The 26994-nt window shown below is 41.5% G+C and overlaps 1 protein-coding gene across 2 annotated transcripts in view; it reads right to left on the bottom strand.

Annotated features, from left to right (window-relative positions):
* The window catches only part of grik2 (glutamate receptor, ionotropic, kainate 2), a gene marked incomplete at both ends in the record, with an annotated part of 369944 nt that overhangs the window by 259727 nt on the left and 83223 nt on the right, over nt 1-26994 (bottom strand). For both annotated transcript variants that reach the window (XM_080472373.1, XM_080472374.1), the window contains 2 exons: nt 3871-4128; nt 8820-8987. In XM_080472373.1, the coding sequence (XP_080328499.1) occupies nt 3871-4128; nt 8820-8987 (426 nt within the window). The remainder of the gene's footprint in view (nt 1-3870; nt 4129-8819; nt 8988-26994) is intronic.

Genomic DNA, 26994 nt, shown 5'->3' with positions numbered 1-26994 from the left:
AAGGTCAGCAAGCTTTCCCTCATCAACCATTTGTACTAAATCATTCGGATATCTCCTGAATGAAGTAGAAACAGCTACTTTAATTTGAAAAGTCATGCTTTCTTCATTATTTTGACACTATGCAAGGTCATCCTGCATGTCTGACACACTGTTGTAAATGGTCCTGTGATGAATCAATATGATGCTCCTCATGTCTGACAGGTGAGCACAGTCACAGTGTTTCATTTATTTGTAAGAGCAATGTGTCATTGAACTGGAGGTGGAACTCTCATTGGTGTCTTTGTTGGATAAAATATGACTGACATTAAAATCCTGGATACTACAATTTGGAAGTATCTGAAGATTACTATTTAAATTGTTTAAATGTTAGACTTGCCAACCTGGGGGGGGGGGGGGGGGGGGGGGGGGCACCATAGGTTACAATGAGGGCTCACAGTTGTACTTGTTTTGAAGGAAAATTTAAATATGATGTCAAATAGAAGCGTTTTATTTCACTTTATGCAAAGGTGTCATGCATTATGCCCGTGGGACAAAACCGTCCCACCAGAGGCGCCAGCCTGGCTGCTGAACCACCAAACAAGTGGCCGGAATGTCAAAGAAAGCAATGATTTATATCAAATTACAATAGCAACACAACACAACATTGAGACCCGAGCTGAGGTGTTGTGATTCTGCCATTAAAACCTGGTTGTTATCAAACTATCCTCGGAGCTGTGCTGTCAGGAGGACTTTGTAAAAACACCCAGAATCCAACAGTAATAGGAGAAGTTTGATTGGACATTTCACCGTATTGTGCACCAAAAACGTTCAGTGAATTTGGCTTTATGTTGAGGATGTAGTCATTTTTGCTAGTAATTGTTTGGTTTTGTGAAAATGTCAACATTTTCATCACGTATATACCACATCAAAGAAAATCTTTAAAGTTTAAATTTAAAGGTTATCATGACACTATTTCACGGGCCTGGACCATTCATCATGAAATTGGACTGTATGTGGAACCTGAACTGAAATGAGTTTGACACCACTGATCTAATGGTTTATTTGTAAAGTGGAAGAAGGTGTGTCCACCAGGGTTTGGCTTCACAACAATGTTTTGGCAAATCAGAGTTGGAAGGTTTGTTCTTTCTGAGAGGCAATCTGGAGGAATCAAGCAGAAAACAGTTGGAAACCACCAACTTGGCCTCACTTGAGACTCAACAACTTTTTGGGGGTTGAATTGAGGATTGGGAGCATCAATCCTGCAGCTCTGTCATATTCATATAGCAGACAGGATGAAGAAGAGTTGATGGATTTGTTTACAGCGCAGCCAAACAAACTGCTGAGAGGATTCACCGAGTCACATCTGAGAGAGGAAGACCTCTGTCGAAGTCTGAGCTCAGCGGCAACTTTGTGTCGACAGCATCACATGCAGTAGAAAGACTTCCAGTTTTCTCTGGATCCCTTGTATGGGGAAACATTTTGTGAGTATCCTTACGTGTCCCTCTGCCTCATACTTGTGTCTTTCACAATACAAATATACTCCAACTGAAGCCTGAAGAAATGAAAATGCCTTCAGCCCTGATGACAGAAATGTCTCCTGAAGACAAGAAAAATGTTGGTCAACATCTTGTTTGTAAAACAGCAATTAGCATTATTCTCCACCAAGCAGAGATTTGTTGGCCTAAATGCTGAACACAGTGAATGTGTGTTTCAGGACTGTGATCCAGGCCATACTGGTCCCAGTGTGTCTGTCGGAGGGAGCTCGGGGAGGCCTGGCAGCCGGTCTGCAGGCTGGCACACACCCTGACCTCTGGCATATGGTCCACACACCCAGCCTGCTGGCTGCTTTGTCACCCAGTGACCTGGACTGCTAGAACAGCAAGGTTTAAACAAGGACTCCTTTCCAGGGGAACAAGCAAAATGTGTCTTCTGCTGCCTTTGCAAATTCTGACTCCACACTCTACAAATGGCCACAATATGCTCTTAATTTGTTGTTGTGCATGCGTGCGTGTGCGTGTGTTTAACTTGGGAAAGTACAAAGAGAAAAAGGACAAAGGCACATGGAGAAAAGCATTCAGCGTTGAACAATTTTGTAAGAATGGATTCAGATATTGGTCAATAAAACATGGGGGATATGATGCTACTGTCTGAAGTCGAAAAATAACAAATGTGGAAAAGCGTCTGCTTAAAAAATACATTTATTTTAACTATAAATGGTAATGTGGGAGTTTAGAATCTTGGCAACCATTGAACATCAACGGGATTAGTTTCGGTCAGTGTTGGACTGATTCAGGAAGTACAATGTGTTTTAAAGTACTTAGAATATTCCTCTCCGTCAGTTTGCCAAGACAGTGTCAAAATGTGCATATGTGTAAAATATGTGCCACTTATATGGAATAAAGCATGTTGAAAGTTATTAAATGGACCAAATCCACATATTTCTTTACCATTTCAAGCTCCCAAAAATTCAAAAGCATCAGTCTCATTGGGAGGAAGAGATGTTTTATCAAAACAAAGGTGCAGCATACAACCACAGCTCCTGTTTGGCGTTTAGCAAGTATTCTGTGATTCTCAGAAAATTCAGAATTTAAAATTTTCCAAAAAACTGAAAGTCAAAAATGGTGAATTCACTGATAAAGGCCTGTGATTGATGAGTAAATAAAGTGTTTATATCATATGTGTATGGATATATACGAAGCTTGTCGTCTGTTTTTTCTGCATTGTTTCTGTCCGTCTCCTATAAGCTTACTGATACTTAACAAGTGTTACAGCGCCAACAGTGTCTCTGGCAGTGCTGACTTTACAAATCGATAACAAAAGGCGGAACTTTGTAAAGAGTGGTCTGACATCTCAAGGTATTCATTGGCCTCACAGACTGCCCCGCCTGCAACACGGCCTCTGATTGCACCACATTCTGAATCAGTGCTATCATTGATCCTTCTTCTTTTTCCTCTGAATGGAACTCCCCTCGTCTTCTTGGTTCATCACCAGTGAGCTGATTTAGAGTCCACTTAGAGTGGACTGAATGCCAAATGCTCATTCCAATGCATAAAGGTATAATGGCAGTGAAGTTTGCATCATTTGACATATTTGGTTATAATTACAATAAATTTGTGTCAAGAAGAGTTGAGATTTAGCATCATCGATAGCATCTGTAATCCCATTATGCAGATACTTCAAAAGTCATTTAAAAATCTTCCTCACTTCATCATCAAGGAACTAAAGATTAAAACAGCTGATATAGTTTGGAGACACATTCATACAAAAGTTCATTGTTGTAATACATGTAATCTCATGCATTTGAATAGTCTCTGTCTTTTTAATTCTTGAGATATGCTGTTGTGAGGAAATGTGAAAGTTCTGAATCTTCAATGGAATAATGCATCTGACTTTTGTATAATTTTCTATAAACTTTCCACTGGGAAAGAGGGAAAACTTTGAGGTTTCTAGAGGTAAATTCATCACTTAATGGGCGAGTTCCTCTCAGTCCTCAGCACGTCGGAGATGTTTGACAGGACATGAAATGGAAGGACACATTCTGACACTTGTTCTGATTTGTTGATATCCTGCTCGCCTATAAGGGTGAACAGTCACAGTCACTCCACATGGTGGAGTAGTGGTGAGCACTCTCGCCTCACACTGAGAACGTGGTTGGTTCTAATATGACCCGGGGAGTTTGCATGTTCTCCCCGTGTGTGCCTGGGTCTCCTCCGGGTACTCCAGTTTGCTCCCACATCCCAAAAAACCTGCACCAGGGATCCCTGAGCAAGACCCTCAGCTCAGCCCCCCCACCATCGGAATGAATTTCCCCTTCTGGGGATTAATACAGTGCTATAAAATAAAAAAAAACTTAAAAAAAAAAGATCTTTGAATCAATAGAGCAGGTCTTACCAGTGCTGTCATCGTAGACCACCGTGACCGTCTTCCATCTGAAGAAGTGGACCAGGTCCAGGATGGCCCGGCTGAGGGAGGAGAAGTCTGGGTACAAGCTGACATAGAAGACGTCTCGGTTGTCTGACACTTGGTGCTTCCACTTGGTCTGGATGTGTGGGACGCCCAGGGCGTTACAAATGGACTGGACCGCATTAGCAGAGGAACTGTGTGAGGGACCAAAGATGGCTGCCACTCCCAGGGAAAGCTGGTCACAGGCTGGAAAGAAAGAACATTTAACCATTTAGAATGAGTTCATTGCCGTCAATCTTTCATTGTCGACTACTCAGCTTATTGTCTATTAACCTAAAACTAAACGGGGCTTCATTAATTCTACTAGTGAGGGGCTGCTTTGAGGAGGCGGGATGAAAGAAAACTTAGTCTGAAAACAGAAGTTATATCTTTTTAAAGCAATATGTTCAAGAAACATTGCCAACACAAACAATGTTTTCTATTTTCTTTGGGAAAGAATGAATAATTCTCTGCATGTAACCCATCCCACTTACGGTTAGCGGGAGCTCCATGTTGTGGGAGCAGTTGGGCGTCAAGTTATTTAAGATCTGCAGGTTGTGAGGTGAGGCCTTCCTGACTCAGAACTGTTTCACTGCTTCTGCTGTGCAGAAGATATTTCAGTCGCTTTCCAAGATAGAGCCGCCATCCTCCTGGCCTGCTGGAGGCCAAAGCTGATCGAAGTCTTACGCCTGATATTAACATAGAAGTTATCTGGGTACATACCTAAAATACAAAGTTTTGTTGTGCAAGGTATTTGTATACCTATGATTTCACTCAGAAAGTTACCAATTTAGGTCCTTCCCATACACAATAGATTAAAGTGCCTTTCTCAGTCAAACATTTCACATGTATCTGGAATCTCCGGGGACCGTTTGTTGAGTTTCTCTGGAGTTATGTACGTCCTCATTATTGTTTGTGTTCGAGCGTTTAAACAAGCTGTTGCCCACTCAGCTTCTTCAATCTCTTCTTCTATATCCACACTCCAAGCATTCATTCTATCATTGCCAGATTCCTTGTCGTACGAGACGAGTGCTGCATATAAAATGGAAATTTGCCGTTTCCCGTGCCCATGCTTTATCATAACAGCCTCCATGCAGAACAAAGGTGGCTGACGAAGAGTTCCATGATGTCTTGAGGAGTCAAAATGTTTCACTTAAAATATTTAAAAAATTAGTTTTAGGGGAATTGAAAAATTCAGTCTAAGATGGTTCAATGATAATAGAGAGCCCTGGTCATATAGAGCTCCAACGTTCTGCACACCTTTGTCAGCCCAAACCTTAAAACCACCACCTGCCCTGCACCTGTGCAACCATTGGTAGGATATTTAATAAAGATGTTCTTCTTTGAAAGTTATTACTGTATAATGTTATCATTTCATATTTGTTGAAGTGTTCGAATAATTTCATTTGAAAAGCATTTTATTTTAAAGTAGACAATGTTAAAATTACAACACATTCATATTAGAATAGTAGTGTAGATATAAGCTTAAATATCATGTAAATATTACTTAAATATTACTCCAAATAAATTAAAGAAAACTTAGTTAAATAATCCTGAAAATCAAACTTTTTTTACTTGTGTTTTGTAAGTAGATACAAAGGTAGTCTTAGTAAACTTTACTATCAAAGAGTGAGTACATTTTGTATCTAAGACAGAAAATCTTGAGTAATGTTTACTTGAGTATTGTTGATAAAAAATAAAAAAGTAAACAATTACTCAGAATTTCCGTGTGGAAATTATTACCTAGTTTTTTTTTAAGTAAACGGCACTCCAAATATTTTTCAGTGCAGGTGAGCAATGCACACAACCCCCAAATCCACATGATGTGAAACAAAATGCGACACATGAGACCAGGTCACTTTCTTGCATTTCTCCGCGGTGCAGCTGGGATGCTCATTATTGTTGCTCTTGGTGGTGGACAGGGGTCATTAATGGCATCCGGCTCAGCAGCTACAACCACACACTGTGCTGCAGTGTGTATTCTGGCACCTTCCGATCAGAACCAGCATTAATTCCTGCAGCAGTTTGACTTACAGTGGCTAATCTGTTGGATGAGACCATGCGGAGCAGCCGTAACTCACCGGGTCCTGGTGAATGCCTGTTTTTCTGCTCCCAACTCATTAACACGGACACGGTCACAATGTCCACTTGGTTCTTGGTAGACTTTATCGTCTCACAGGTGCCATGCCAAACGAATAATTACTGGTTTTTACATCACCCGTCCAAGGTCACGAGGTGACGGATGATTCGTGTGTATTGTGGCCACAGGCATTACGTGAAGGAGTGAATGCTGAAGGATTGTTATGGCCCTGGCCGTATGTTTCAGTTCTGTTTGTGTCCTCCTGTGTTTTGCTTTTGGTTCCGACCGTTCTGTGTGTGACTCCTGTTTTTTTCACAGCAGCTCTGCTAGCCCCGCCCACTTCCAGACAGTAATGGGAGTCAATCCCCTATTGGTCGTCTCTTCACCTGCCAGGAGCCAAAAGGTGCAGGAGGGGTGGAGAAACGGGGGACTCGGCCCGACAGCAGCTTTTGTGGCTCATTTGTGAGAGTTTTGCCTCAGAACTGGTGGTGATTATCGTGGTGATTATCGTGGTGATTATTGTGGTGATTATCGTGGTGATTATTGTATATATCAGCACCATCTTTGTTTTGCTTTAGTTTAAGACCTTTTTACCAGGAAATCATTCCTCTTTTTGTTAATAAATCCACGTTTGAACTGACACCTAATTTATTTTGTCAGGCGTTTGTTTTGGGACAAAGTTTCCTTTCTTCACTTCCTTTTACTCTGTTATGTTGCGTCCTTGCCCCGAGACTGGGTCGTAACAAGGATTGTGAGTAAAAGGAGCAAGTATACATTTAGTGGATGATGGTGGATAAATGATCACAAACAGAGCTGTAATTCTGAGTAGAGAAAGAATATAAAAGTCAACATCTTTTGACCAGGCATTTTTGTTGAATGAATTCACTCCCACAGCTGCAGACAGACGAGCATAATGAAGATGACACAACCGTTGTGAACTGACATCTTGTGTTCAGGTGTGATGATGTGTGGATTCTACAGAAGGTAACGTGTCTTGTTTTCGGAGTGGATAGTAATCAACCCTTTTGTCATTCCAACATGAGGTTGTATTGGAAACATTGAGTTGAGTGTTTTGTATTTGGCTCTTTTCTGTTAAAACATGTGAATATCCATGTGCAGGAGGTCCAATCCAGAAACTCCGTTTTTTTTCCCTGATTGAGAAGTGAAAGAAAATGAATCTGACAGCGTGGAGACCTGACTCCGCCCTGACTCCGCCCTTGACTCCGCCCTGACTCCGCCCTGTCGAAACTGGTGGACTGATCTTGGATTTGCTTGAGTGGTACCAGAGCTTAGGGAGAGTTTCCTGCAGTGAGGGTGTCTATTTACGCGACAACGTTTCAAGTGAAAAGACACTGTTTTTATAGTTTTGTTATAGAAAAGTTTCATGTTTACAATGTTACACAGCAATGTTCTGAAAACGATGTCCAACAGCAGAAATGCTGTAAACAATGTAGATATAGTGGCGCTGTTGAAACCACACACATGCACACCGAGAACAATACGCTCCAAACATTAACAAAGGCGACTACACGGACATTCGAATGAACAGAAGACCAAGTTGGATCAATTTCCTGGTTCACTCTCAACTACAAAACTGCCAAGTCCCAGGACATTATGGACTGGGAGTCATGACTCTCCGAACGCCGCCATTGTTGTTGTTGCTCATGTTATTATTGCCCATTTAATTACACATAAGCCCTTGTACATGGGACTGAGTGTTTCCCTCTGTTTCCATGGCAACATGCTTGGAGTGTTTTTCAAAAAGTTCCACCTTGAGAGCCGTTCTCAGAAAGTTGCACTTTCAGTGACTCCGAGCAACATTTTCATGTAAACAGACATCCAAAAGGCAACGAAAGTTTAGCCTTTTCACTTGAAATTGTTGTCATGTAAACGAGCCCTAAGTTAGACTTGTCATGTCAAAAACCATAATGAGACACTTCCTGGGACGTTTTGCTCTGCTTGTTTTCCAAAGACTCCTGGTCCTGTATGTTTGTGTGCACAAGCAGTTGGTATCACAAATGTTTTGGCTAATAAGTCCACAGCCTTTCTGAGAGAAATTATAGGTTCGTCTAAGTAATACCTTTGTAGACCACAACATCTTTTGGCCATAAAAGTCCATGTAGATGACTGTACTGTATATAGTGATAATTTTATACCCCCCACACAAGCTCTACCAGTGAAAATACTACGAAGCTGAAAGTGTAGCTGGGACCAGTTTGTGCTCCCTTTAAGGAATTGCATTGTAGTGATATGCAAACAACTGCACATCTTTGTATTAGCTTGCCGGTGCACTCTAATTACCTTATTTGATATAGGGGAGTTGGGTAAATCACTGAGACAGGATATAATGGGCCGTAATTGATAAGAGACTTGAAATGTCAGCCTGATGCACACACAAAACTGATAGATTATAGCACTTTATTGGCTGTCTCTGGGGGCCAAACAGGTCTTTGAATTACTGCCGCTGAGTCATTACCTGGAACCAATCAATTCTCTCTGTTTACATTTGAAGTGCTCAGCCATTTCTCCCTCGCCTGATTATAATTGTCACAATCTAAGCCACTGCAGCTCGCGCGCCTCAAACCACAGCTACATTTACAATGCAAAACAGCTACGGCATTACATTTACACACACACACACACACACACACACACACACACACACACACACACACACACACACACACACACACACACACACACACACACACTTACACTTTCATTTGCATTATAGCCAATACACAGACACATACACACTTATACACAGAGTGGGAAGGAGCACCGGAGGCGCAATTTCCAATAAAAGGTGCATAAATACCTTTCCTGGAGGCTTCGAAGCTGTCATAGATGTTTATCCTTTGGATGTCGTAGGTGAGCGTGGTGTTTGGCAGTAGGGTTCTGTTCCTGTTGATTGTGTTTAAAGCAAATTTAAAGGCTAATTCTTCCGCTCCCGATGGGCCACTCTCAACAGACTCGAATATTCCCCCTGTCAAGGAAAAAGACACACAAGATTAAGAGACTAATGAAGTTGAATTAAAGAGATTTAAAAGTCAGATTATGTAGATTATGTAAATCAATGTGGAACATTTGCTGGAAGCAGTGTCTCATGCAAACTAACGAGCATCAAACCTTTCATAAAGACATCACCAAAAAAAAAAGAATCATCGCAAAGCCATTTATTTCATTGTTGTCCATCAAGAATGAAAGCTTCATTTTTACAGGGATACTTAAAAACAATGAGTAGTCCGACCTGCTACACTCAGCCATGATCCTCAATCTCCAGCAGGATGAACACAGAGCCGCTATTCTCTATTGGTGGAAAAAAAACTGTTTCTACAAACAACGAGCACATTCAATGCTTTACTACTTCACTCATTAATATTTCACCACACATTAACATTTCATGTATCCACTGTTTGCAGTAAAGTTCAATGTCAGTGTTTTTATTCTCTTCTTTTTTTCGAGCGAGTGCGTTGTTTGGCCGAAAGTAGTAAATTTACCTGGAGCTCAGACGCCTCTCTTCATTATATCCACAGAAACATAAGAAATGACCAGTTCAGCCAAGTCCCAGTAAACAAGCCAGCTCCCCGCATAATGAAGTATAAAAATTACAATCACAATTTCTCTGAAAGCTGCACTTACATCACAGGGTGAAATGACATGTACTTGTTTTAGGGGACACATCCATCTTCATCCTGTCTCACCTTCTGATCAGTGATTCTGCAGCAATCAAGACCTGCTCTCCATGTTTCTTCTGAGTGTGTGACGTAAAACAATGTGGAAACTGGATTTATTGTGCTATAAAATTCAAACACCTTGACTTTTAATTGGTCTCCAGCAGAGTTGTGTAGCAGGTTTAGTCAGTAACTGCACTTCACCCTGGTGACTGCTTGCAATACAACATATAAAATCAAATCATCCATGTCAGTTGATGCCGTATGAGCCGAAATTACAAGTATTAGACAAACAATTTAACAGTTTCACGTGTTGATTTTTCACATCAGTCTGGTTTTAAAGGCTGTTTGAAGTGATACAAGTGGAACGAGATGTTTTCATTGCCTGCTCGTCTGGTGGAAACATTGCAGAGCAACTATTGAATAGACAAAGGGATGTCAAACATAAGACTCGTGGTCCACAAGTGGCCTGCGAGAGGCTCCAAAATGGTCAACCAAACAAATAAAAAACAAACAACAACAAAAACAAAAACACTGATCATCGAACTAATTCCTTAAGAGTAATGACACGACACTGAGACTGAGATCTCCTGATGCTGCCATGAAAGCAGCTCCCTGGGTGTTATCAAACTATCCTCAGAGCCGGGCTGCCAGGGGGGTCGGTGAAAACTCCCAGAATGCAACAGCAACAGGAGACGTTTTCTGGACATTTCACTGGATTTTGCACAAGAAGGTTTAATGAAAATTGGCTTTATGTTGAGATCGTAGTAATTTACTGTAGTAATTGTTTCATTTTGGAGGATTACTATTGCAACAACACATCATCAGTAGGGTAAAACTAACCTGTCTCACGAAATTAAATTTTGACATGTTCCACCACATATACAAAGAAAAGCTTTAAAGTTTAAAATGAAAAGTTACTTTCGCACCGTTTTAGTGGTCCAGCCCACTCAAGATGAAATTGGGCTGCATGTGACGCCTGAAGTAAAACGTGTTGGACACCCCCGGAATAGTCAAAGCTAACGGTGAGTCTATCCGTTGTTTCCGTCATATGTCCGTGCAGTAAAAAGCTTGCTGTGGAAGGTGATTGAGAATGTGGACGTCCACATTCTCAGTCAATAGATTTGCAAAAATAATTGCTTTGGTGCTCAGGTCATCACTTTCTGTTGTTTTTTCAGTGGCAGTTAGCAGTTATAGCCCGTAGCGCTGGTCACACTGTTTGGGTGTAGTGAGGCTACGACGGTCTGAAAACGCTCTCAGGCTGTTTGTGGTCAAACAACCGTGACATCGGCTGTCTGAACATGTCTCACTCTAGGACATAAGACCATCATGACAATTGCATATGCAATTCTTGCTACGAGACAAGCACCTTTTGTTTGCCCCCCCCCCCCCCCCCCCCCCCCAACACACACACACACACACACACACACACACACACACACACACACACACACACACACACACACATGTGTATTTTACTCCTGTATATTCATGCGGATGCTGCTACCACATTTCACTGCTGCTAATACTGTTTTTAACTCTTTTAACAGAGTGGCAATAAAGAATTGCATTCTATTTCTTTTGAGGCAAGCATGGTAAGAAGTGAAGAACTGCGCTGGCTCTCCTCTGATCCTAAAGTCCAAAGAAGTATCGCGGGAAAAAGTTTTCTCCTTTATTTAGTTATAAATATCAGAACCACGTGCAGCAGAGTTTTGCAACCTTCCCATCATCATCAGTCATGGAGAAATTGAGGGATTATTGGGAAAATTCTTCTACAATCTGCAGCAGAAACACAAGACTTTTGCTGATCACACGCTGTGTACAGTATTATTAGAAGCCTTTGGTCAGGACTGGATTTACACTTCAATCCAAGTCATTTAGAGACCGAGAGAAGCCTTGCTGTTGTTTTCTGGGAGCTCACCATGACTCTGAAGGAAGCATTCGTGGAATGGAAAGAAGTTTCTGCATACATACTTTGCTTCAGGAAAATCTCCTCAGTCAGCGACGAACGTTCCCAGAATACTTTGCTTTACAAGCAGGACCCACTGCGTGTGACTGAAGTGAACGACACTCACTGGTAGATCAACCTCGTTATCAGATGGATGCAAAGTGCTGGAGTTTATGCTAAACAATAGATAGACAGACTTCAATGTGACCTCCATACTGTGAAAATATATTTACTGTTTATGACCGTGTCGGTTTCCAGTGAGTTTGATGAGATGCTGCGTTTATGTGGTGGGAAGCATTTCCTCATTTGGCCCCTCAGGACTTTTGTTTTTGCAATTTGTGTTAAGACATTCTACATCTTTTCTTAGATATTAACTGACAAACCAATCACTCCTTATTAATCCCCTTGGCAAAGTCCCTTTTTTCCACATTACCTTATCCTATTTCCAGGTACAGCCACATTACGGCACTCTGGGGAGCTGATGGGGGTCAAAGTTCATGCTCTGGGACCAACAGTGGGAATCGAACCTGTGAACTCTTGCCTCTAAACCACCACTGCATCAACATCCTGCAAGCTTTCCTGAATCTTTCCTTTTGCTCTTCTTTTTCTCACAACTTTGTCTTTGTGACAGATCATCTCCCACAGTGTGTTTTTTCTAAATTCAGATGTGTTTCCTGTGACACTGGATGTGTTGGTAACTTAATAACTTAACTCAGCACTACCATCAAATCAGTCCGTGACAACTGCAGGCAAATGGAAATGATTCCACTATCAGCAGGTTGTTCTGGTGTGAACAGCGTTACTGCACACAAAACTCTCAGTTTGTTTGTGTGTCAAGTCACTCATGACATTATTCTTAGTTGATTTCAGGTACACAAGCCAAAAGCATAGTTTAGTCATGTTAGCATCTCTTTGTTCATGAATTTTAGTAAATAAGATCCTCTGAGTTCTTCCATGACAAAGAAAACAATTGTCTAAAATTCAAACAGTTGTTTCATGCTTCATAGTGTGGAATGACTTATTAATATCATGGTATCAAAATCAAAGAGATCCAAGGAGGATTTAATAACTACAGTTTTCTCTATGAAGCAGGGTCCTCAGAAAGCCAGGGAAGTGTTTGGACAGTGAAAGCCTTCACAGCTACAGCCCTCCAGTGAATACCTCTGACAGGGAGCAGATGAATGGACTAAGGCCCGGAGAGCTCAGCTGGGTGGTGGGGGTTGGGTATGAGGCCAATTCTTTGATCAATGCACTTTGATTGGTCAGTGAATCAATCAATCAAGCCCTTGGGGAGCAATGGAGGTAGATTGAAGTGTTTTGTTTGGGTTGGCCCTATGGCCTGGCCCTGCTGGCTCAGTGTCAGCGAGAGGTAACCTGGACTTTATGCTTTATTCACTCCCGAGCACAAGCAGGCGACTGCAGGACCGATACGTTATCCACACACCTTTCCACAAGTACTGCAGGTCTATCTCATTACAGACTAGTTCCCCAGAAAAGGTGGAGACTGATGAGTTCTCCCTCACCACCATTTCACCAGTGACTTCTTTAGAAATGCACTTTATTCACAGGGATTTATTCAATCTGTGTGTTGGAGCTTCAAGCATCTAAACAGAAAGACCTCTGACGGCAGCTGAACCGTTGAGAAGTTTCCACCCTCATTAGTATTCATCTCATGGGAGAGCCCTATTTTGCATGCCATAATGAGTTTGAAGGAATTAATAAGCATCAGTTAAGCGGGATGTTCTATAATTGGAAAGCTGAGCATTTGGAATGGCTGCATTCACACTGACGCTCTTCTCCTCCACCGTTCCACCGAAAAGGAGCCGAGCTCCTGAACGTCGGGATGAATCACTGCGGAAAGGTGAATCTCTGTTACAGAAGTGACAGTCTAAGAAGGTAAGTATGAACAGGAACCAGTCTAATGAGAAAGTTTCTTGCTTCTGGATGTGCAGTCGAAGATATGGAAATGAAGCAGAAGAAGCGAGATGAGGATAGAAAGAAAATCCTCCAGCGGGGACATTTTGCTTGTTTTCATCTTAATTAGAGTTGGTCTGGGTTTTAAAGTTGGGATTAGTTTCCAAATCACAAATTATTGAATTTTAAACTCATCTTGTTGGGAATACAAGTTTATCAATTTGCTCGGGGGGAAAGGGCATATCAGATGATCTGCCGGAACACGACAGATGGCAGATAGATGGAGGAGGAGATAAATACTTTCACAGTAGTAAGATTGATACGGAGGCCTGGAGTGCAGGCAGCTTTACTGCCGAATCTACAACTGTATGGCATAAATAGAAGACTCACCACAAGCAGCACATTACAGATGTGTGACATCAGGACTCTGGTGAGTGCAGGACTCCAAAACATATTGTGACGGATGTTACTGGATTTATGTGCTAAATGTGCATTATCAGGGTATTTGATTTGTTTTACTACAATAGTCCTTTTGTTGGAAATACTCACAAATCACAAACCCTACTGTTGTCTTGGAGAGATGGAAAAAGAAGGGTGACATTATGTTGAATATGGTGTTATCGGCGATGCGTTATGAAGGTTGGCAAGAAGGACACTACTTTTCACTAATAATGAAATTAAAAACCGAGTTTAAAAACCTTATTACTTTTGTTGTCAGTGAAAACCGTTATATTGGCGTCTCTTTACTGAGCTCCCATCGTTTCCTCCCTGTTACTTTGTTACTGAGCTCCTGTTTACATGAGAGGAGCCTGTCATTCATCCTGAATGAGACGCAGTCGAAGCAGAGGTGCCATGAGGCAGGTCAGTGTTCATCATTATGGAATATTGGGTGTGTAAATAAATTCTGGGAGACCTTTATGCTAACCTTTGCAGAGAGCATGCGTTGTGATTTTCTACATATACAAATTACATTTCATGATTATTGTTCCTTTTTTATGCATTTGAACAGTGGGTGTAACTGCAATAAGCACTGTTACTGTTACAGTAGTAAGAGGCCTTGCCTCGGCTGGCTCACCACAACTTGTATTTGCAGACTTTATATTGAGATATTTTCTAAATGACACACCTTCTCAGGTCTTTCAGGTTTTCTGGCTCTCTATTATTGCTCTTCTTTTTCCTACAGCTTTGCCTCGATGAGAGATCATCTCCCATATTGCATTTAAAAAAATTCTGATTCATGGGCCTCAGTGCTGGAACAGCCCAGTCACTGAATGTCAGCAACAATAGACACTCAATCCTCACTGGAATATTTCTTTGCAATATTCAGAGTTGATTCACTCCTGGAAAACACATGCAAACTGAAACTTGGTTGATATCATGTAGTGAAGCATGTCTGAACCACACGCATAAAATCAAGGTTACACATAAATGAACTTCAAGCTCTATACTATAGTCCGTCGCCTGTGAATGGTACGTGTTGATAACGTGTAAGTGTAATATTCCCTTTGTATGACACTATCACACAGATAGGTATAATGGATATGTCCAAACTTACAGGACATTTTAATACCCCTTCAAATAATAATAATAATAATAATAATAATAATCAGTTATACATTTTAATCAAAATTAATCGATTTGTGTGGCTTTGCTCACATAGTTCTAGTGGTCAAACAGCACTGCTCAGGCGCTACAGAAAACAGCATCCCCCTCCACAATATATAAGCAATTATGAGCTTCCTGCACGCTCAGCTGCTGTGTGACTGTGTGTGTCCTCCAATAAAAGTCCAGTGAAGGAGCACTGCCTTCCCAGAGCTACAAAACAGTGATCAGTCAAGAGAGAAATCCATCAGCACTCCATCAATCTGATCCAATGACAGTGGACGCACAGTGACCAGAGCCATGGTGACCACTCTAACCTTTCACACTGATCCCCAGGATTTGTTGAAAAGTCCCAGTAGGAAAATTAAACATATACGATTAAAACATACTCTCCACCATTGATCACACTGAGTACTTAAGCAATAAGCCACTGTGGATTGAGTGTCTCAAGTGATTTTTAAAATGCTCAGGTTTGTTGTTCGGCAGAAGTCCAACAGGAGGAAGCTGCCCACAAAAATCACTATGAATGACACCCTAAGTAACTAATGGTTGTTTTAAAGCAGAAGAGGTGATGTAGCAATAAACACAAGGACACAAATGCCCAAATCACGATGCATCCGTTCCTCAGTTTGGCTTATTCTGGCTTACATTGAACCTTTTGCTCAATTCAGCTTCATCCACCATATTTCAAGGTGAATAAACGTGATATGCACTCACTATTTATTAATCAGGATTTCTCTAACAATGAGCTCTAAACATTAACAATGGGAGAACACAGACATTCTAGTGGACAGACCACCAAGTTGGATTGTTATTACGGTGACTGTCAAAATAAAACTACCAAGTTGGATTGTTTTTACGATGACTGTCAAAATAAAACTACCATGTCCCAGGAGAAAACGGGCTGAGAGTCATGACACTCTGGAGGAAACAGTGTTGTGATTGTCTCTACTGAGCATGTGCAGAACAACGTTTTACTGCGGGGATAATGTACATCCACAAAGGCAGCATTTCAGAAACAATACATTTAACCCTGTTCACATGGAAACAGAGTCAGAGCATTTTCAAAAAGTTGCCTTTTTGCCTTTTCCCTGTCAACCTACTTGAAAAGATTAAAGGAAAATACATGGGTATGTAATGTTGATTTTTATCTACTCACAGGGCCCCTTGTCTTTTGATTGAAAATCCTGTCCCTCTATTTCATAATACTCACTTTTTTAAAGTAATTTGCTGCAAATCTTCACTATTCATTAACCCTGTTTTGTTCCGATGGCCACCAGACATCCTTGTTCAGGGAAGAACAAGTTGTTTATGGAATTGACCAATTTGGTTATGCATGACTGTGCCACTTGATGGAAGATCATCTGCATAGAAGTTGACTTTAATCCAGCTAAATATTCAATTTAAAGTATTCTTGGGGTGTCTTGTTATTGATTCTTAGAAAAGAAGCAGACAGTTTAAGGGCAGATGGGAAGTCCTACCTAAGAAGTGGGAAGCATCAATCTTCACACAAGGCTGATCAGCCAATGACCTTCAAACTGCCCAAACTGTCTTTGTTCAGAAAAAGCTGTTGCAGCCAGCCAATAGAGCTAGACATTGCACCAGTAAACTGACCTGCAGGTACAGAAATGTGGTTTATAAACTTCAAATCAGAGTTTTCCGACTCATTTAAGGGCAGGAGTTACTTACAGACCGATTTCATCTAACACAGGCCAGTTCAATGTCATGAGAGTAGCATCAACAATAAATACATCCTGGATTTAATGCAAAGAAACATGAATTTGTCCTGAAGATTTTCACATTTAATGCAAATCTATGTGAGGAACTTCTAATATTGATTTGATGCTGATTCACTAGCAATCTGGTCTTCTGTAAACAGAAGTTATTGTGGTTGAAATTTCCATTTCTATTGTTATACTTATACTGTGTTATATTGTGTGTTAGTTCACCCTTTCGTCTCGATAAGACTCTGAGGCCAGATGACTGACACTCATGCTTTCAATACAGTAACATGTATACCGGGAGCCGACCATGTGTGGAGACATGTGTCTTTGTATCTACGAATATATGGTAAATGTTGAAAATATACAATATACTTTTATACAAAAGGAGCCCTTACTTATCTCAGGTCAGTGTAAAACATGTATATATGCCATGGGAAGTAGAAGTGCTTATCTGTGATGCCGAGTAGTTTACCTAGTTGATTGCTTCATCTCTCTGAGAAAAGAAAGCCTGAGACACAAAGGTTTGAGTTATCAATGACCCTTAGTGTGTATGTTCATATATGTTTTGGTATTTCATTATATTTGTATTTTGTTCAGAAATGCACTGAATCTATACTGGTGTTAGGTCGCAAACATCAATTGTTGTTCGTCTCTGAAAGCAGCAACCAAGCTGTGACACGCTGAGGTATGTGTTCTGTAACAAAGACAAGGCTGCGAATTTCTACTGTGCTATTCAGGAAACACAATGATTGACAGGGACACTGAAAGAGTCTCTGGTGACTCGCAGGCACAGCGGTCCCCGCTGAGACTAATCCATTAAGTCCCTGTCCTCCTCACACAGACATATGTCCTGTGAGCAAGTCGTAATCAGGCCATGCATCAAACCATTTTCCTGCTCTGACACCGACAGTATGACTGAATTCACCGTCCCTGCGCCGCTGGAGAAGAGTCTGACTGGGTGTTAGCATGCAGGGACAGAAAAAGGACAATGTGTGGTGCAGTACTGACAAAATCACGCTCTTGTAGATATTTGTCTCTGCTGCTTGAGTTGCACTGGTTCAGCTCAGTTCACAGAGCAATGAGGTTTGTATTGAGGTTTGTGTAATAAAGTTTCCGACACAGCTGAAATAACACGGTTAGTTTCTAAACACAAAAAAGGTCTCTATTCATTCCACTACACCAGGGGTCGGCAACCTTCAACACTCAAAGAGCCATTTGGGCCGGGTTGCCACTGGGCCGAACACGTGTTCTTCCCCTCACTATTGTTGCATGATGACGTTACATGCCTGTTTCGTTACGTGGCTAAACAACCCGCCTACATTTTACCGTACTCTCCGCGGTGGGACCGTGCAACACAGGGTCTGGGTGCACTTTGTCTTACCGTCCCGGCCCGCCGCGCTCCGCCGTGCTCCAGCACATACTGCTGTGGCACCGAGGCTCAAGGAGCCGCAGGTTGGCGACCTCTGCACTACACCAACATGTCACACACCACCTGAACGAACACAAGAACCTTTTGCCCGAAAGAAAAGTACAGCTGTGCTCACCAGACGTAATAATTTCAGTTTCAATGTCAGAGCGCTGAGATAGTTGCACTTTGTTGGTAAAAGTATTGTTGACTGTTATCTTGTTATCTTATAGTGAGAATGTCCTGCGTGCAAGTTTGAGGTTTTTAGTGTTTTAAATGTTTGTTCTTCCTGTACGAGGCTTTTTTCTGGATACTCCAGTTTCCATAGTAAGCTGGATGGATGGATGGATGGATGGATGGATGGATGGATGGATGGATGGATGGATGGATGGATGGATGGATGGATGTGTAGTATAGATTGTATAAACCCACATCTTCATGTGTATTTCTTTTTTTTAAGTCTCCTGCTATGAGAGAAAGGCATGCTGGGAAAAGTCCCAGGCCAGACACTGACAGCTTCCCGCCTTTTGGGCATTAAAAGCTGCATATAATCCAGATTGTAGCTTTGGTTCTACAAAGTAAGAGAACGTATTAAACAGTCTCGTGTAAAACCTTTGTTTGAGGGTATTGACGGACTCAAGAAGGCTGTTTTTGATTATTGTGCTGAGTCACCTTGGCAACTAGGCAAATTAGTAATTCTTAGGTCGCTAAGATAGTCTGTTTGTGTGCCACACTCCTCTTCCTCCTCTTGCTCGTCCTCCTCCTCCTCCCGAGCGTGCTCGGGCCACGCCGGGCTCGGAGACTGACACACTCTGAGGCTCAGCAGAGTTCAAAGACAGATTTACACCCAATGCGGATATAAATATCATAGCACTCCCGATTCAAATTGATTTTATCACAAGAGCAATGGTGGACTTCCGTAGCTTAGCGAATCTGCCTATGAAAGATAAGAAATTTGCTCCAGTGCGAATGCCACAGTTTCCCCCCGAGCTGAATGGCTGCTGGCACCTCGATCAATATTGTGGATGTCAGAGTAAATTGCAAACAAATCTCCTGCGGGATTCAAAGAGACAGCGAAGGACGGATGAATACCTCCCGTCTGCTGTGATTGGCTTACATCAGTGACAGTGTTGAATGTGGCGACGACTTCTGTACTGCTTGTGAAGCCTTCCAGTGAGTTCATGAGCAACATGTCACCCTAATCCGTCTCCATGAAGTGAAGAAAGGCCCCCCCTCTAATCCCGCCTCGCTGGGCTATGACTTAACTACGGCCTTGCCAGCGATCGTCGCAGGCTCTTTCTCCAGCTTCTCACCAACAGCAGCTGGTAAACAGCAGGCCTCATCCATCTCAATTCCTCTTTCTCTTTAGGAAAAACACAGACATGAATTAATAGTAAATCCTGCTTCAGCTCATCATTTCCATCCAGTGAAAATTATGTATGAGGGAAAGTGTGCTTCCTCTCGGGCAGCAAACCCCCGGCACCTCAGTCCCTGTCTGCTGCTGACAGCTTGATGGTGATCAGTGTCAGAATATCAGCTCTGCAGAACGGGAAGCGTAGCATGACAAGTTCCAAAAGCATCCTCCATCTTTATCACAGCCGAGGCTCTGCTGCAGCAGGCAGCGTGTGTGTGTGTGTGTGTGTGCCTGTGTGTGTGTGTGTGTGTGTGTGTGTGTGTGTGCGTGTGTGTGTGTGTGTGTGCTGAGAGGCTGGAGGGTCCGGGGGGGAAGGGGGGGGGGGGGGGGGGGGTCTCCAGGTTTCCGGCATCTCCACATGACAGAAACATGGGGGTGAAGCAAAATCCTGGTTTTGTCTCTACGAGTTCATTATTTTTTCACAGGATTTGATTTGTCTTTTGTCTGTTTTTTATTTTTCTTCCAATTTGGACTCAATATGAAGTAATCTATAAATATAAGTAAATGATGATGGTAACATTTAGAGTTTGTTTTTGAAGTTATGTTTGAAATTACTTATTTATTTTTATGTTTAATTATGTTTTTAATTAAAAAAGATTACATCGTAAAGAAATTTCAGGTTTATTTTCCTGGCACTGAATTCTTTGATTTTGTTTGTTATGCTGTATTTTTAAAATTTTACTTTTAACTTTTTGCAGCTTTCATATTATTTAGCAACATCAATACAATATTATGTCTATTTCTTTGAGGTTTTCATCTTCTAGATTGTGCATTGTGTATTTTTACACCCTATTTAATATACAGTAAAGAACTTTTATATATATATTAGTGCTGCCAATCCATTAAAAAGAGTACTAATTAATTGCACACTTTTTCGTAATTAATTGTAATTAATCGCATTGTTTTTCTACCGAAGACTGAAGCTTGTAATTGATACTTATACAGAGAAAACAACGAAATTTATGTCGACTCAACACACAGAGTCTATATATAAATTCAAAGACTATTTTTATAACGTCCTTTTAGCTTAATAATAAAAACATAAATTGATTAATTAATAAACATCTAACATAAGTCTGGGTTTTGTTTGATTGCAGGTGCTCCACGTTGAGGATTTGAATATTTCTAGAAACAAAGTTGTAAACTTATTACATGAACAAAGTGGCAATAATATACTGTTATTTACACACACACACACACACACACACACACACACACACACACACACACACACACACACACACACACACACACACACACACACACACACACACACACACACACACACACACACACACACACACACAGACACACACACACACACAGTATAGAGGAGAGCCAGGGAAAGAGAGAAAGAGGAGAAATGAATATTTTACCAGTATTTCCTCCAGCTTTAGCAGTTTGGTGGCTCCTGGTCAGCCAACAAGACAACCTGCTGTTGTGCTACAGAATTGCTTCTGTGGTCGTTAAATTCAGCTTTTCAAAGTAAATCAATGACTTTCACTTTCTCAATCAGCCGTCAGGGAACTTTTAAAGTGAAACTTTCTGCCTTAATATTATTCCACTGGGTGCTATGCTGCTCTGTTGTCACGGTGCTGCGCCCAGAGACGCTGCTGCTGCTGCTGCTGCTGCTGCGGCTGCTGCTGCGGTAAGGGAGATAAAAATAAATAAATAAATAAATAAAAAAGACGGAAGTTAACAAAACTATGTTAATCACGTAAACATTTTTTTAAACGAATTAAACATTTTAAATCAATTAATTAAATTCACACGTTATTTTAGGCTGCACTCATTTTTAATAGCACTAATATATATATATATATATATATATATATATATATATATAAACTGTTTTATATACACACACACACATATAAAACAGTGGCTTGCTAGATTTAATTCATCCGCTCAACATCTCTTTATTTTCACACATTTTCTCTGAAGTCAATATTTACAGTTATTCTGAATTATACTGACACTCAATATTAAATTTTTTTTCTGTAGAATATTTGGGATTTTGTTCTTATTCCTGATGTCTTTCAAGATTTTTTATTGTTTTCTGCACTTTATCTGTATTTTACTTTATCTTTCATTTTTTAACATTTTATCTTCACTTCTCAAATATTTTTCATTCTTGTCATCCCCTTATTGTTCTTTATATTTTGTGTCTTTTGTTGTTTCTTCTCAACATGCTGGCTTCATTTGGACGTGTTTCATTTAGAACTCTGAGTTTCGTCTCACCGTCTCCCGTGTGAGACGAGGTGAGCTGCTTCCTGGAGGACAGATGCTGCTGATCGGTGTTTTCAGCCGCTGACTGAAGCCTTCAGTGTTTTTAATTGTGCGGTTTAATAATGCAACAAGGCGATTTGTACTCGCCTCCTCGCTCGCTCTGTATTCTCCCTCTGTGAGCTTGTGCAAATCTTGTGAGTTTGTTTCCCACAGCGGTGCCGTTATTATTCAATGGTCTGTTTGTGCTGAACAGTTTGTACCTTTTTCATACAAGATCAACAGCAGAAGGCTTCCTGTACTTCAGGGAGCTGTCTGCAGCAGTCGAGGGAGGAAAAGACTGAAGACGCTTTCACAAAGGGAACCACTTGAGAATTGCAACGAGCGTGTTGTATTTATTCTATCATCGGCCCTTTATGCAGCTCCTTCTTTCTCCTGCTTTCTTCCTGCACTTTGTTTTTCCCCACTTCTCCCGTCTTCCACGTGCCGTTTTCCCTCCGAGCTCAAAATTACTGCAACACGTACAAAGTGTGCAATGTGTAATTTTCCCCCTCTTTCTCATAATGGGAAATCTGAGGAGTGCTCTGCTCGGCACTTTCACAAATGTCAGTGCTTCTCAGCCATTGCGGAGCACTCGCAGAGACACAAAATGTCAGCCTCTCTCCTCAGTCGCAGCCTTTGTGAACCGCTCACATCTGGAAATGTCAATGAGCAAACCACAAAGGGAGGAAGGCAGATTCCTGCACTCCAACCCTCTGCAAAGATCTGCTGTGGAGTCAGAAAAACTCCCCTGACCCCTTCCAGCACCTATAGAGAGAAAAGCCACAGCACTGATATGGCGAGGCCACCGGTGAGGAGACGGAGGAGGAAGAGCACATCTCCACACTTCAAAGAGGAAGGAGGAGGAGGAGGAGGAGGAGGAGGAGGAGGAGGAGGAGGAGGAGCAGGCGCTCTCTCTTTTCTTTTTGACATTAAATGAAAAGTGTCTGGTTACTTAAAGTGTAACCTAAATGTTGAAACTTATTTCTAACTTATTCAACAACGTTTCAAGTAAAAATACATAATTTTTGCCTTTTTGTATCAGAAAAGTTTTGTATTCAGAGGAAATGTTTTACTTTATGCTCTTCTTGGTCCACTTTATTCATCTCTTCTTTCTTTTTTGTTCTTTTATTTGGTGACACTGACGGGGCCTTTCTGTGTGGAGTTGCATGTTTTCCTCCCACAGTTCAAAAACATATATGTGAGGTTAAGTGGTCATTCTAAATTGGCCCTCGGTGTAAATGTAAGTGGAGAGAGGTTGTCTGTCTCTGTGTTTGTCGTGTGATGGACTGGTGACCTGTCCAGATGGATGGTTCATTGGCGCTGTGTTAAAACCGTTGCTGGAGCAATTCTCCTCATCAATCTTTTAAAAAAAGCCTCTTATATGTAAGTTACTCTCTCTCAATGCATTTTGAAACCTTTCATCCTCCCTAAGGACAAAGTTGTGATTCCAGACACACAAAAACAAACGTAAATTTGCAGTTTTGCTAGAATCTGGCACAATTACAATTTCTGTGCAACTTGTATTTGTATATGATTGTTCATTAATGGGCGTTGTCCTGATCAAATAAAATAAATAAATAAATAAAACATACTTTAAGAAATGCTCACAAATGTTTTCTGCTTTACTCTTCATAAATTAATTCAGCAACTTCAACCCTCTTAAAACTACTGAACATTCAACCAGGTTCATCAGTTTAACCCTTTAAATAGAATTCAGGGCGTAGAAAGGTTTTCTTATTTCTGCCCCCAAAAATGCAAAGAATAATGTTTAATATATAATAATATAGACTTATCACATAGGAGATATGTATTATTATTATTATTATTATCTTTATTGCACTGCGCTCACAAGAAAGGCAGAGACATTTGAAATCATATTCAACCATTTTGCTTTTTTTTAGCAAATTCATGAAATGTTCCTCAAGTGGCCCCAGGTATGTGTGAGTGTGAAGATTTATTGCAAAAACTAAATATGAGGTAAATTTTTCCCACGGAGAAACGGTGAATAATGACTCAGATCTAAAGACCAAAGAAATCGATGAGACAAACTCGACACTTGAGCTCGCTTGTTATTCGATGGTTGGTGGAAGCAGACAGTCAGATTGAGGTCGATAACTATTAATTAGTGAGTTTCTTCTCTGCGATCCGGGCCGCCATCGTTGCGGCTTAACAGAGTCACAGCGGAGTTGTGGTGCAGCACATGGGGCTCGTGCAGTGGATAGCGAGCGGTGGCACAGTGAGGCAGGTATCAGAGCACAGCTCCATCCTGCCTCCTCCTTATACACAGTGAACTAATTCCCCCTGTGCTGAGGTGAGCAGTCCGAGGTGGAAACACAGTCTGCTAATAGCACGGGGAGCAAGTCTTATTATTTCTCTCCTTTCCATCTCTTCCGCTGTGGATCTATTTGCTTAACAATGATAAGAATCCCTGCAGCTTAACTCGCCCTCGCGGGCCGATGCGTGTTTTCTCCCTCTCTTTTTAATGAGCGGCTGTGGTTTTGAACTTAGCTGAGGCTTATTGATTTCCTGCGCTCACACGAGTGTGGGATATTATCTGGAGTAAAGGGGTAAAACGAGGGAGCCGAGGGGTCGCCGGCTCACTCCTCCCAGGGGCCACGCTGCCCTCTGACCCGCCTCCATTGTGATGTAATCCGGGTCCGTTTAAGGGATCAGCCGGCGCTCTGATGAGATATGAGGCGGCCTCAACACACTCATTGATTAAGGCAAAGGAGGCGGCATCGGGCCAATGATCGCACATGTACACAAACACACTGTCAATGACTGCCATTAATTAAGGTATACACTCTGTGATGGCTCCGATGCGGAGCTGTCTATAAAGTGCTCCCAGCCGTAATGGGATCAATAGTGGATCTTTAATTCCCTGAATGGAGGTTTCTCAGGTCACAGGAGTCTTGGATCGTACATGCCCCGTCGTTCCTCCACCGGATAGACATCTTTCTTCACTTCCCACAGTTTTCCCTCCACTAATTCAATCGACAGTTCACGTTTTAACCCATTCCAGGAGCTGTAGACATTTTCTGGAAATTATAGAGCAGAAGGGTCGACACGGTTTGATCTCAAATAACTAAGTAACCTACAGATAACATCTCAAAGTTTAACATCTCAAAGTTTAAAATCACAGAAATATTCAAGAAAATCGAATATGAGCAACCACAAATCCTCTCAACTAATGTTTCTCTACTAAGATTTCAAAACGTCCTGCAGGCTCCAGCATGTTTTCCACAAAGTCACCCTCAAGGTGTGGCTTTGACACTAATGCTGTTTCAATCAGCTGGTTTGCTTTCTCCAGGCAGTAATCAGATTAGATTATTTACTGCGATGAGGTCGTCCAGCTAAATTAAATGAGCTTTCAAGTCAGTTAATCACAGTGGAAATATAATAAACTGAGCATCATAAAGGCGACTTCTTCTTTACTTAAATCCCTCCTGAGCAGCTACTGTCACAGTAAACATTATTCTGTTGATGAGTACTTTGTTTTGTTTGTATTTTTCCTGAGCACTGGATCGGATCCTCTGACACGCTGGTTTTGGCCCACAGGTTAAATGTTTAATCACATCTGAAGAATTGCAGTTTTACTTCTGGTCCTACAACTTGCTTATTAAAATACTTTTATCAAACTGGAAAAGTTCGAGAGATCTTCTGAATCTGTGAATAATAAAGTGGAAATGTGCAAAGAATAATTTCAGGTTGTATACAACTTCACAATATATGTCCTTCAGGTTTCTGATGAGCCTTTTGGAAAGCTCTCATTGTTCTTTAGAACTCATGGTGTGTTGTTATAACAGCCATTAGCTTTCTTTGTCTCTGCAGTCTATTTGTATTATTCTTCCATTTTATTCTCTTAATAAACTTAGACAACAAAGTATGCAAAAATTGCTATGGGATGTAATTCTCTTGGTTGTTTCCAGAACCGAATTGTTTTATTGTCATTGCACAGGAGCACAATGATATTTGGGTGTGACTCTCCTTGATAAGTACAATCTGCAAATATCGCCAGTGGATCCTCGGGGCAGTTTAAACTTGAGATGGAAGTGTCCATCAGTTTTGTGGTTCAATCCCAGATCTGTTCAGAGTGTGTCCTTGGAGGGTGTGTGGGGTCTTTGCAGATGGACCTTCCTGTGGTGAGGCAGTTTGTTGTCCAGTGAGCTCTGGATCCAGCCGCTGCACCTCGGTTCTGCCGGTTGGCTGCAGTGAAGCAGCAGTATGAGGGCAGGACTCACTGACAAAGATTTCTCAGGAACAAGAGATGCTGTTGGGCCATATTCAGCAGCAGAGATGTTTCTAGACACACTAGGTCTCTCGGCAAAAGCAACATTTGGAGTGGGGGGGTCGGGGGCTGTAGCACCAGGCTCTTGGAACCACCCTTCAACCCATCCCGGCGGTACCCGACATATTGTGTCCAACTGTATGTGTTATGTCACATTATCATTGATATGAATCAGTGTCAGTCCTCTGTGGTGCTCTCTTTAAGCTTGTGGTCTGATTCAGGGGAGTCAAACTCTTTTTTCTTCAGGGTCATCTTCAGTAGGGCAGAGCAGTAAAACAGTGCCATAATACCCTTTAACATTACACTTTAAAGTTTTGTTGTTGTTGTTATGGCGCAGAGTATAAGTGATGAAAATTACTATATTTTCACAAAACTAAACAGTTACTACAGAAAACTACTACAATCTCAACATGAAGGTAATTCTGATGAAACCTTCTGGTGCAAAATACAGTGACATGTCCAGAAAGTGATGCATTATACATGTTTTCACAAACTCCTGACAGCATGGCTGTGAGGCGAGTTTGATAACAACCAGGTAGCTGGCTTTCATTGCAGCGTCACTGATCCCTCAGGTCGGGTCTCAGTCTTAAGACATTTGTTAAAAAATCCCAGTTTTACACCATTGCGTGTTGGTCTGGCTGGATTTCAGCCTCTTGCAGGCCGGCTTTGGCCCACAGACTTTATGTTTGACAGCCCTTTGTTAAGGCAGTTACGCCCGTGTTGCACTAAAGTTTAGGCACAAGATTCATATCTATG

This window comes from Lipophrys pholis (assembly GCF_963383615.2).
Source record: "Lipophrys pholis genome assembly, chromosome: 9".
Classification (NCBI taxonomy): Eukaryota; Metazoa; Chordata; class Actinopteri; order Blenniiformes; family Blenniidae; genus Lipophrys; species Lipophrys pholis.
The sequence above is the reverse complement of the archived record's forward strand: the minus strand, read 5'-3'. Positions and strand labels throughout refer to the sequence as shown.